The sequence below is a fragment of the Phoca vitulina genome, unplaced genomic scaffold, assembly GCF_004348235.1.
Source record: "Phoca vitulina isolate PV1807 unplaced genomic scaffold, GSC_HSeal_1.0 scaffold59, whole genome shotgun sequence".
NCBI classification, from domain to species: domain Eukaryota; kingdom Metazoa; phylum Chordata; class Mammalia; order Carnivora; family Phocidae; genus Phoca; species Phoca vitulina.
In genome coordinates this window covers 7,143,423-7,156,090 of record NW_022589762.1, presented here as the reverse complement: position 1 = coordinate 7,156,090, position 12,668 = coordinate 7,143,423, and the positions used below count along the sequence as shown (strand labels likewise).

The 12,668-nt window shown below is 53.4% G+C and overlaps 1 protein-coding gene across 1 annotated transcript in view; it reads right to left on the bottom strand.

The window, feature by feature from the left end:
- CD9 (CD9 molecule) overlaps positions 1 to 12,668 on the bottom strand; it is a 32,978-nt gene that overhangs the window by 4,492 nt on the left and 15,818 nt on the right. Inside the window, exons 2-4 of the mRNA XM_032390901.1 lie at positions 7,192 to 7,294; positions 898 to 995; positions 110 to 184 (exon numbers count right to left, since the gene is read on the bottom strand). Of these exons, the coding sequence (XP_032246792.1) occupies positions 110 to 184; positions 898 to 995; positions 7,192 to 7,294 (276 nt within the window). The remainder of the gene's footprint in view (positions 1 to 109; positions 185 to 897; positions 996 to 7,191; positions 7,295 to 12,668) is intronic.

The window sequence follows — 12,668 nt, the reverse complement described above, 5'->3', positions numbered from 1 at the left end:
TGAAAGCTGACCCAAGTGGCCAGCTGGGACACCCTTCCGCCCTCATCACTCCCACCCCCAAATTCCCAAACCTGTATCACCCCCAAGAGATCTTACAGGAGAAACCTACCTCATCTTTGTGGGAATATCCCCAGATGGCCGCAGCTATCTCAATGGCAAATATCACCAAGAGGAAGCCAAAGAACTAGAAGGCAAAGAAGGGGTAGGATGAGGAGAAATCCCAGCCAGCCAATGAGAGCAACCAAAGGGTTTTCTGGAGAACGAGGGAGAACAACAAGTCTCTATGAGTCAGGAATCTGGGCAACAAATGAACAGCCTGGAAAGGACGGGGAAGAAGTTTAGGGAACTGTGAGCGTTAAGCCGAGGAGAGGAGCGAAAGCCGTAGTAGGAAGAGATTCCTCAGGAGGAAAAGAACAGGGCACAGCCGACCCCAAAATTGGTATTTCTAAGGTGTTAATGAAGAGTCAGTGATAAAATACCATCGCTCACTCACAAAAACCACAGGGATTTGAGGAAATAAAGAAAGTGAATACACTTCGGAATTTGAAGGAAACGGTAACAAATTTTAAAATAAGAGAAAGCAAAGGTACCTGTGGATTCAGGGAAAAAAAGCAAACGTGGTCCTCGAAAAAGGGGAAAACAAAGTCCTGGCATTTAGTCGCCTAAGGGAAGTGATAAAACAGAGAAAGGAAGAGGAGCAAGGCATCCTTGCAGGGGAGGAGGACAAGATAGCTGCCTGGCTCGGAGGCTGGGGCGGGGCCTGCAGTGGAGGAGCTGAGGAGAGCTCAAGCCCTTGGGGTACCCTCTGCACCCCATCCCACCCCATGTGTTCTATGAGATCTTGGGGGCGGGGGCCTAGGGGTCAGAGTGGCCGCAGGGAGCGGAAGGGGTACTCACCAATCCCAGCATGCACTGGGACTCTTGCACGGCCCCACAGCAGCCCAGGAAACCCACCAGCATCATGAGGGCACCGGCTCCAATCAGAATATAAACTCCTGTGGGGAGAAGGGAGAGGACAGAGGGCAAGGCATGGAGTCACTGGTGTGGAGGCCCAGATATGTCCTGCAATTCCTTTTTTCCCTCTGTAAGATTCTGGGCCGTGCCCCATCCTTATTGCCCCTCCCTCAGGAAAGAAGTGTCCCGTCCTTAAAAACTGCCTCCTCCATCTCTTCCCACCAATCTCTCTTCTAGGACCCGGCCCCATCAAGCCCTCACTCCCATCTTACCCTCACCTTCCTGGAAGGTACTCACAACCCCCTAACCAGGACAAAGAGATCCACAGAAATCCCCAGATTCGGCTCAGGACACAAACTGATCCAGTCTGTCAGCTGTTTCCAGCAAGATGAATCCACTCACACTAATTAAAATAGACCCTCCAGGCCGGGGCTGACTTCCTGGGACTCCGATGAGCCCCGGGCTGGCCTCTCCCTGGACCGAAGAGTGTGTCAGCACAAGCCTTCAGCAGGAAGGGGTTCTGTGCACTCAGCCAGCCATGCTCAGGGTGGGCCAGCTCTGCCTCATTCCCAGAAGGGATGCCTCCCTGCCCTGCTTCCCGGGGGCAGTGAGGCCCGCGCGGTCAGTAAGACCGAGGCCATGTGTCGGCAGAGGTATAAGTGCTTTAGTGCACAGAACACCGGCCTGGTGTCAGAAGACCCTCGCTTTGATCCCAACTCTGCTATTAACTGCTGTGTGATCTTGGCTGAGACGCTTTCCCCCTCTGGGCCTCGGTGTCTTTATCAGTAAAATGAGAGCCTGGTGGCTAGGAAATTTCAAAACATCCCTTAGAGCACACTGGTGAAGAGGTCTTACAGTTGCAGTTCATTTGTTCCAGGTGAAGGGTGAAAAGGATCCTCCTTTAAAGGGAGGGTGAGGACACGGTTTCTAAGTCCTCAATCTGAGTGAGAAGGGCAGTGACTTCTTCCCGGACCCAACGCAGTGCAAAACCCTGGGAGGGGAACGCAGTGGAGCCTGGCCCTTGTCCTTCCGCCACCCCCCAGGGAATGCCCAGAGGGGTCTTGCAGTTCTACTCTGCAGAAGCCACAGCCGTCCTGCTCGCCAGCGCACAGGCCCCGTGGGGAAACTGGCAGAGGTCCCGGGCCTTCCTGTCTGGCAGGCGAGTTCTGTTCAATCTGGGGAGGGGCTCCTGTCACGTGGCGAGAGCACGTTTGGGTTTGCGAGCTAGCTGTGACCCTGGGACAGCCACTGCACCTCTCCGTGCGACAATTTTCTAGCTGCGAAACGGGGGCGCTAACGATGCCTACCTCAGGGCTCGCTGTGCAGACGAAGGGACAGGATCCAAACGTGCCCAACAAATGCTAGCTGCTGTCATTCTGAATAATACGAGGGATGGATGACAATCACTCAGAACCACAGTGATGCATTTTTATATACTTGCTGATCCCTCCCTACTCACTGGGACTAGAGAGACTTCCCCAAAGTGCTGGCCGAAGCTGAGAGAGAGTGTTTGTGATGTTTCCACACAATGCACAACAGGATAGTGCAGTGAGAACCTTGGCAGGTGTTACAGTGACTTCACCGTCCCACATCTGCACCCCTAGTCCAGAGCCGAGGCTTTGCAGGCAACAAACCATGCAGCCCGCCTGCAGCTGAGGCTCCCGGGAAGCCCCGAGTGGAGCGCACACAAGGGAGCATTTGTGTCTCTCCTCTTTCCCCCCCCATCTGTCGTGATGTCAAGTCACGTGGGTTTACTGGCAAACCCCTATGTCGTATGAATATGGGTATTGTTCCCTTGCATGCCCGGCCCAGACTGGGCATGGGGACAAATGTAGCTTGTCCTCGAGTCAAGTCCTAGCCTCCTGGGCTGTCCGATAGTGTGAGGTGGCGGGCCGGACTCGGACAGGCAGCGCGGCCCCACGCACTGCACGGGTGTCGCGGGAGGGGCGGCCCCGCTCGGTTCTAGGCTCTGCCATGGGGACACCAGCGAGCCGAGCTGCAGCAGTCAAATGGCCCCGGTTTCTCCCCATCTCATCGGGGCAAGGCAACGAAGGATGAGGTCACTCCTCTGAGCTCCATAGCAGGGGCTGAATACATAGGGGGTATTAAGAGATCAAAAGGATCTGCAAGCACATGGAATAGAGTCGAGTGGGAATGGACAGATGGACATGTCTTCTCTAAGTCCAGATCCCGGTTTGTAAACCGAGGGGAGTTGGGCTGGCAGCAGTAGTGAGCTACTAAAGGAAAAAGCATTTCCCCATATGAGAGAGAGAGAGAGAGAGAGAGAATGCAATTGATTCTCTTCCTAATGGCTTCTTGGTTAGTGGTAAATACTCATTCTTGGGCTCAGCAGATGAAGATTGCAGGACAAAGGTTGTTGGTGTTACATCTTGCTCGGACAGCTGCAGATGTGGGGTGTCTTGGCTTCACCCTCTCCGGTTGGGGAGGAAGATAAGCAATTCCCTGGGAGCTATTTACAGGCATTTTAGCAGTGGCCATGAAACTAGAGGGTGGCTCCTTTGCAACAGCAGCCCCCCCCCCCCCGGAAGCCGTGGGACCACTGGAGGGCTTGGCTGCTTCTCAGCAGGGCCATGCTGGGCTTCCTCTGGACAGGCTCCTCCTAGCCTACACCCTGAGCTTGTTGGCAAAGGCTGCCAATGAGAAATGACAAAGCGTTCCCCTTTACAAAACAAGTGAATGTTAGCTTTCTGTCTGACTCATGGAAAAAGTTATTCGTCACGGAGCCTTCTCCAGGATTACTGTATTAATTTGCTTGAAGGCTGTTTCTTCTTTTTTCAGGTTGACATTATACGGTCAGAGAAAAAAAGCCTTTGGTAGAGCAGAAGCATATGCCAGGGTGTCCTTTATACACAAAACTGAGCATTCTTTTCACCTGCGTATCAGGGCTCTGGGCTTTAGCTCCAGAGGGACACATCAGCCTCCGGCCATTGCCCCAGCCCCAGCCCCAGCCCCGGCGTGCAGCTTACAACAACAGTTTCTGGTCTCCAAATACTCGATCAGGGGTTCAAAGGAACCCTATGCTGCTCCCCAGTGGCTCTCTCTTGGTCCCACTCCCTCCCGTAGATGGCCGTTGACACTGATAAGCACCACGGTGGTACTCCATTTGCCAAGCACGGTACTTCTCTATCTTGGAGAGGTGTGGGTGTGTGAGCTCTGCCCGTCTCAGGCTGGGGAGAACGGGGTGCAGAGCAACAAAACAAAGTGCCCGAGGCCGCAAGCTCACTGAGGGCAAAAGCCATGTATCCTGGAAACTGTCAGGCACCTTGTTATAAAAAGAGGAATGGTCCCAGGGAGGGGTGGATGGACACCCACGGCCTCTGGCTGGAGCTCCCAGATGCCCTCACTCAGTGGCTATGGTTCTGGAAGGACACCAAGGAGTTAAGAAGGGCTGCTGGCCTGGGACCAAGAAAATGAAGTTCCCCAACACGTTTGCGGCCTGGGATTATGGATACTGCTGACGGGCTGAATCTCCCAGGACCTGAATTGGAGAGAAGGCCCATATAAGGCTGTCAGACGTTCTGGATTCACTACTGACTGTTGTGAATGTTGGAAAGTTTCTTTTTTCACTTGCTTTTCGGCCTGGTTATGCATTCTTTCTCTATTTTAAAAGCCGTTGTTGCCCTCCTGGAGAAAATCCACCCCTGGGTCCTTCAGGTTTTCTGAAGGGTCGGTTGTGTGGTCAGGCTGGCCGGTGGGCTGCCTGGCAGAGGGTGAGGGCCCCCGTGCAAGGTACAGTCACCCCATGATGCCCAGAATATTGGCAGGGGTGGAGCTGGTAGCCTGCCAGAAGATGGGGCACGGACCAATACAAAGGCTGGTGTCACAGCTCAAGGGGGAAGGGGATCCAGAGAATGAAGCCTCCTTGGCCCTCTGCCCATGAATGACGATGACTCCGTTTCCCAGCGCACTCGGTGGAGGGCAAGGCCCAGCCAGACCCCAGTGGTCACTTGTCTGACTGATGCTCTAGTGTCACCTGCATTGCTCTCCTTTGCTTGGGCTTCTGCAGGCGGAGAACAATCCCAGAGCTGAGCCCTTTCCCAGGGAAGCAAAACGTCGATATTCCTCTGCTGCAGCTGAGGGCAGGGGCCGCTGGCCTCCAACTAGGGATCCCTGTGTGTCTCTCTCTGGGACCGTGCCTCTGGTCACTCCGGCTAGGACCACTGGCCATCCTGCATCCTGTGATTCCCAGGCAAGCTGTGGATCCTCCAACCACGGGCTCATCACTCTCCGGCCACCCTGCATCCCTTCCCCACCTGTCATCTGCCGGCCAGGGCTACCAGCGCTGCAGGCTTCCCGCCCCCCAACTACAATCTGGGTGAGGTCAAAGGCCAAAGGAGCATCCACCCTGCCCAGCACCCCCAATGGGGAACATCCAGTTGGTAGAGATACCGTCTCTTCCTCCATGGGGAGTGCTCCCCACAACCTAGCACGGACAATCCAAGCAGCAGCTTTCGTAGGCCTGGGTTCAAATCCTAGCCCTGCCTCTTGACGGGTACGAGCTCAGGCAAGCTCTTTAACCTCTAGGCCTTGGTTCCTTCGTTGGTAAGATGGAAATCATTCCATGTACCCTAAAGAGTTACGAGGATTAAATCACGTAACAACACGTGTGAGACAGTGAGCAACACACGAAGAAGGGGTTGTCTTCCTCCCGATTCCTCCACTCGCCAATGAGATCCTTGCCTCCTACATCTAAAAACACGGGGAATTAGCCAGAGTCCTAGAAAACAAAAGATGGAAGCCAGCCAGGCACTCTGCAGAGCGCAATGGCAGCCAAGCAGGAGGCCAGGCTCTCCTCAGGACACCGGCCCCATCGGCTGCCACCCCCTTCCACATTCCTGCGCAGATCTGCTCTCCTCTCTCCCCCAGAGGGCCCGCAGCTCCCTGGCAGCTCCCTGGCGTGACAACGTGACAACGAGTGGGGCAGGAGGGCGCCAGGTCCCCCTCGGCACAGCACCCCTGTGCTGCTCCCTCTCCACAGGGCAGCATTCCAGGCCCCCCTCCCCCGCCACCCTGCAAAAATGCTGTTGCTAAAACAAGTCAGGGCACTCTAGAGACCTACTCCCTAAAAACTCGGCGTATGAGTGTGTGTGCGCACGCGCGTGCACATAGTTTCTTTCAAAAAACATACTTGTGCTTTTCTTTCCCTCACTTTCTTTCCGGAAATAGGGAGACACACCCTAAAAAATCCCCAAAACAATAGCAACGGGCAACACAAGCAGGGAAACGTCCACAGGGCTGGGTGCGTGCAGCCAAGTGGCCCATGCAGGCCTGGCTCAGGTGGCGTCTGGGAGGTGGGAAGGGGGTCCGTGTGCCCACCAGCTGCCGCGTCCTTCCAGAAGGCCTGGGGTATGACTCTCTTCAGGCTGTGTTCTCCACCTTTTTTTTTAAATAACTTCTTTGGTGGGTGGGAAGGAAATGACCAAACTTACACTTTGAGCCTGATGACATGGCAGCATCGTCCTAAAAATAGGGGGCTGCTCTTGTTTCTCGTAAATGAAGTGTTTCCTATCCCCCCATACAGAAACAGCTGCGGATTTCAGATTTCGTGAGTTGACTAGAAACCGGGGAATTGCACAGTTTGACAAGCCTCAGCGGTGGGCGGAAAGAACAGAAAAATGCTAGAAAAGATGAAAAGATGCCCAGGAGCCACATGTAAGCTGGTAAGTCTATTTGTGTCTAAGCTGCACACCTTTGCCCCAAAGCAAAAGCAATTTAGGAAACAAACAAATAAAACCCAATACCCAGGGCATTTACCAGCACCCAGGGTCTGCCGGACTGGCATCTCTGCTAGTCTCTTATTCATTTTGACTGTATGATCCAGGAGGCAGGTGTTTTGGGGTCTCAGAGCCCCTATCTATCTGCACAGTGGGGAGGACTCACCTCTCCTACTCCTGGCACTCTGGGTCCCCAGGACAAAGTTTTCTGAATTAAGGAACTGAGCAAGACTACGAAGACACGGCATTAAGAGAGGGTCTGCACCTTGGGCAGAGCCAACTTCCTACTGGGGGCATATTCAGGATGCCAGACTTAGTCATCATGTTAAAGAAACCACATCAGTCAAATGCAAATTCGTGGGCTGGACTGCACCAAGTGTGGCTTGAAAGGGACCTGACAGGCCAAAGGGGCCAGAGCAAAAATCTTTCCCAAGGCCAGTCCCTGGATCAGCACAGAATCTCCACAGTTTGAGGAGGTTCTCAGTGCCCCCGTCCCCCTCACCTGTGTAGAAGCTGGAAGGCTGACTGTCTTGCTCGAAGATGCTCTTGGTCTGAGAGTCGAATCGGAGCCATAGTCCAACGGCAAGGACTGCAATGCCGGCAAGCTGCAAGATATCCCGGATATGGGCATTAGTCCTGGCTGCCAGGGGGGCACCGTGCCACGACACCCGAGGGGAGACTTGCAAAGGGCTCTGGGAGCCGCCTCCATCTCTGCCTCTCACCGTGCACCTGCTAGTAACAGCAGCCAGTGCGGAGATCAATCCATTTGCTAAAAATATCAGCCAGCTGGGAACAATCACCTCCCAGCAGCCCAGCGGCAGAACGGGCCCTTTACGGACACTGGAATACTACACAGCAGTGACAACGGACCACTGTCAGCTACGTGCAATACTGTGAGTGCATCTCATGATGCCAAACAAAAGAAGCAAGGCACACAAAAACACATACAGGGGGATCCCTTACAGTTAGAAAGCGCTCTACTGCTTAGGGGTACGTGTAAATGACAAAGGAAAAGAAAAAGAAAGCGATTATCCTGAGGTCAAGTGTGCGGTGCCCTGCAGGGGGAGGGAGGGCACAGCCCTTGCAAGGGCAGGGTCTAGGGCACTGGTAATAGTCTAGCTTTGGACTTGGGTGGTGGTGCCGTGGATATTCACATCATAATTAGGCTTTACACCGTTGGTGTTTCATGCACTACCCTGTATAGGTACCATACGATAAAAAAGAAGACAGTTGCTCAGTGGGCAGTCTAACACCCACGAGGGCAGCCGTGATGCCTCACGAAATCACACGGCTCGGTAAGTGACAGAGCAGAGTCTCCCCTGAGTGGCCCACATTTGTCCTTTCCTTTTCACGCTGGCAAACCTGACAGGCTGACCTGCCCCGTTCCAGGTTTTAGGCGCACGCTTCCGAACGAGTAATCCTTATAAACATCAGGTAAGACACGTCTGAGTAATCTCCCAATTTTCCGAAAATCCTGTTTTATAGGTGGGCAAGTTGAGATACTGGACCCTGAAGGGCAGACTTTCCCACTAAGGAATACAACCAAGGTGCCAAATCCCGGCCCGGCATTGTGGAACTAGAGGCCTGTGCAGGAGGCCCCCAGCAAAGTGGTCCTCGACCCCCAGTGCTGAGCTGAGTTCCCCGTCTCTCACTCGGCCCGGGGCTTGCACGGGAGTGACTCCCAGGCTGCAGTGCAGGGCCCGAGGGACAGTGGCTCACCCTCCTCGACAGAGGCGCCCTGTGTCAGAGCCCTGCTCCTGAGGGAGCTTGGCTCTCTGCCCTGGGAGCTGGGACAGCCGCGGTGCAGTGTGGCCAGGCCTCTCCCTCTGTAATTGTTTGCTCCTCTCCCCCCCAGGGCTCGGCCATGGGCGCAGATGTGATGAGTGGAGGTGGCGACAGCGGACATGACGACCCAAGGCCGCGGCCTGCAGTAGGGTCAAACCCTTGCCCATGCCTCCAGCGCTGCGTTTCCACAGCGAGGCTCAGGAATTCCTGGCTCAGAGTTCTATTGCCTCAGTTTTCCCATCTGTAGAACGGGAATGGTGACATGTGGCCCCTCCTTGCTATTTCAGTATGGCTAGAAATAAAGGAGATGATACTAGAAGTCCTTCCAAAGGAGGTACCACCAAGTGGGCTTTGTGAGAATAACTCGATCAGCACTCAGGTCACCAGGGTCACACTCCTCCCTGAGGAGGACAGTCATTCAGCATCTCCCCAGACCTCTTAGCTCTCATCTGATGGAAGGCAACACCACACATCAGTAAGTATGGAACATAAGGTGCCCCATAGCTACACAATGCAGAGAAGAAAAACTCATGGATGCCAGGTTTTCCTTCTTATTCACAAAAGACTTGCAGGTGAGTGAGGGGCTCCTGGCCTAATCCAAAGACAGCAGACATGGCTCTGGGAAGGGGGGGAGATGTAGGAGTCTCTCCCCCATTTCTAGCCTGGGTACCTTGGTTCAGACTGGGTTCTCCTGACTCAGGAGTGCCACCGTTGGGGCAGGGACACGGTGGGGCCCAGCTGGGACATGCCCGTGCTCTGAGTCCAGGACAAGCACACACTAAGTGGGTCCTGACTGTGGTGGTCAGGCCCTGGCCTAGCTCCCCTGGGGTCCTGGAGAGTTAAAGGAAAGAAGGCAATGCTTTCTCATCTCCCCACAACATATGGAGGCCCAATGAGAGCCCTGAACAATGGGAGACTGAGGCTGCTGGCCTCCCTGTGCACATGACCGTGTTAACCTGAGAATGCTAGAGGCAGGGACTTCCCATGCACAGGAGGGAGGTCTCAATTTCAGTCAGCGCTTGGACACAAACCTTGTCCTCAGTCCTCCCTCTTGCCCTCATCTTGCTGGTGCTATTGCTGAGAACGCCTGGGACCGAAGAAAGGCCTGTGCCATTTATTGTCCTTTCTGCTCTATGCTTCCTCCATTATGCGCAATTATTTCTCTTTGGGAATGATTCCACAGATAACAACAGTGGTACCCAAAAAACCCCTGCAATGGTCAGGCCTCTTCCATTTTACCATTTCAAGGAGCCTGAGCCAAATCTGTAGAAGTCCGATCGTTTACCTGGTCTACACACACTGGTGGCGAGAAGGACATCATGCTAGAGAACTGGAACCAGGAGAAGAAAGACTTCAGGTCTCACCCCGGCCAAGGACATGGCCAGAGAGAGTTGGGGGTCCCACACATGTGGACCCTACCCAAAACCTAGCATCATGCTGCTTGGTTGTCAAAGCTACAGCATTTCACTAAAATGAGGAAGAAAAAGCGGCTGGCTCTGGAGAAATGGAAAAAGCAGTGCTTGATCTCAGTTTCTTATGCCTATAAACTCACAGAAAGAGAGGAGGAGGAGGAAGGTTCAAAACACCCAGGTGGAAGGGAGGGTCAGGGGGTAGGACTGGGAGCACATGGTTCACAGAAATCAGAGGAGTGCGTCTTACAGCCTTTTTGGATTGAATTACTGAGTTAATTGGCCTGAGGGGAAGATATGTAAGCCATTAGCTGCCCTATTTTCTGGAATGCTATGGGAGAAATTGCTTCAGTCGGCAGGGTCATGATGGATGGCTCGGGGTCACAGGGTCACATATAATTGGCACCACCTAATAATGGCTCCTGGGTGTGCAGGTGGCACTATCTAAGGAGCTCTGGAGTACTTTCTAGAAGAATTCACTTTTTGGTGTGGCACTGGGGGGTGCCCCAGCCCCCCCACCTGGCTCTTACCCCTAGCTACTTGGAATACTAGGAGAAAACAAATGGCAAGAACCACAGAGAGCTTTAACTTTGAAAAAAGGGCATGGAGTCAATTATGAAGGGACTCCATAAACTACGAAAACAGGGGTCCGGGAGGCCAAGAAGTTACTGGTTTCCACCCGGGTGAATGAGCTGACCTGTGGCAGAAACGTGGGCCACACCGTTACCATGGCTGCCATCTTGCTTTTGCAACAATGCAAGATCTGAGCAGGTCTGATGTAGACGCTCAGTGAGCCAATTCCTGCTCACAGGCCCCCCCCCGAAAAGGACAGCAATCTGTCCAAGATCACCAACTGTATGGTAGGGATGGAAGTGAAAAGTCCAGAGCCTCGACTCCCAGCCCGAGGCACCGCAGAGTCTACCTGGTTACCTCATTCCCAAAGGAAGCCAAAGGGAAACATTTAAGTTTTGCCAAGAAAAGCTTCTTTGCCCCCAAATGGGCCCATCTATCTGACAGTGCAGACAGAAAACGGAGAGCTTTTCCCCACTGTTGTGTTGGGAATGCTTGAATTCCTCATGCATGTTTGTTTTTCTTAGAAGATAGCCAGGAGAAAAACCTAAATTGAGGACATTCTACAAAATACTTGGCCAGCACTTCCCAGAAGTGCTAAGGTCATCTCTGAGAAACCAGGGAAGACCCGAAGTGTCACAGGAAGAGGGTGTTACTGGTGAAACAAGTGAGGCCCGAGGGAGCCTGGTTTAGGTAATAGTAATGTACCACGTTGGTTTTTTCTTAGTTGTGACACATGCAATGTGGTCCTAGAGGTGTTAACCATAGGGGGAACTGATGGGGGAGTAGGGGGCTCTCTATACTCTCTTTGCAACCTTTCTGTACATCTGAAACGGTTCTAAAACTAAGCTGGGTTTTTTCTTTCAAAGCCTATCCTAGGTCTATCCTAAAATTCGAAACAGAAACAAACCCTCTCTTCCTCCAGGCTCACTGCTCCCTTCTGGTTGCCCGGTGCTCTGACACCTGAGCTGGTGGCTTATCCACCTCCAGGTCCCCAGAAAGTAGTTGCTATATAACCCAGCCTGTCTCCTGCCCTCCATGCCTCCCGCCTTCCATGTGCGGCAGCAGCCAATTCCCTGAAAGGCTCACGTGGCTTAGTTGCTCAGTTGTAAGGTTTTTTTTTTTTTTAATATTTTTAAGATTTTATTTATTTGTCAGAGAGCAAGAGCACAAGCAGGGGGAGCAGCAGGAGAAGCAGGCTCCCAGCTGAGCAGGGAGCCCAAGGTGGGGCTCGATCCCAGGACCCTGGGATCATGACCTGAGCTGAAGGCAGATGCTTAGACTGTGCCACCCAGGCGCCCCTCAGTTTTAAGTTTTAAGGCGTTAGCTGTGGTTCACCTTTTCTGATCTCTCAGCAGCATGACACAATTGAACCCTGAGCCCACCTCCTCCTCAGCTGCCCCTTAGATGGAATCACTCAGGTTCCCAAATAAGTCTCCTGCGTTCTCGCCTCTGCTCATACCAGCCCTTCCCCCTGCAAGGCCGTCCTGGCCACTGAGGCCCGCTGCTTCCCCACCAAGATGTCCTCAGCCTCCTCCCAAGGAAACGCAAACCCGCGAGCTTCGCGCATGTTCTCTCCAGCGCCCTCACACGCGCCTTTCCTCTCGTGGGTGTGCTGGGCTCGGGTCTCGCTGGAGCACAAGCTCCTTCAGGGCAGGGCTGTTTCTCAGGCTTTCTAGTCCCTTGCCCTGTCCATACTTCGGGCATAACAGTGAATAAATTATCAGTCAATCAACAAATAATTATCCCATCAATAAGAGGATTACTTCAAGGGGACAGAATCTCTGAAACTCCCACCAGAAGCTCCTCTCTCTCTCTCTCCCCTCTTCCCTTCAACAAGCCTCCTTTCCCACCTGGCTTTTCATCCAGATCTCACTATAAAAGTCAGAAACTGCCAAGAACAGTAACTTGTCCAGAGAAAATACTGAGAAAGACCCACGAGGGCATGTGACGAATATCGCAGTGAGACTTAGGGACAAATCCGTATAAAGTCTTTTGAAAATGAGACTTTATGAAGAGCCCATGAGTCACTGTCCTCACCCCACAAAGAAGTCCAGTTCGACACTCCGGTCTTTGATGAGCGCACAGGTAACCCTGTCACCTGGGGCTTATGCCGGTTCCAGGGGACACGAGAACCCAGCAGTGCACCCGCTCAGGCCCATGGCGAACCGTTTCCTGGTCATCCCCTCTGCCACCACTGAACGCACACCTCGCT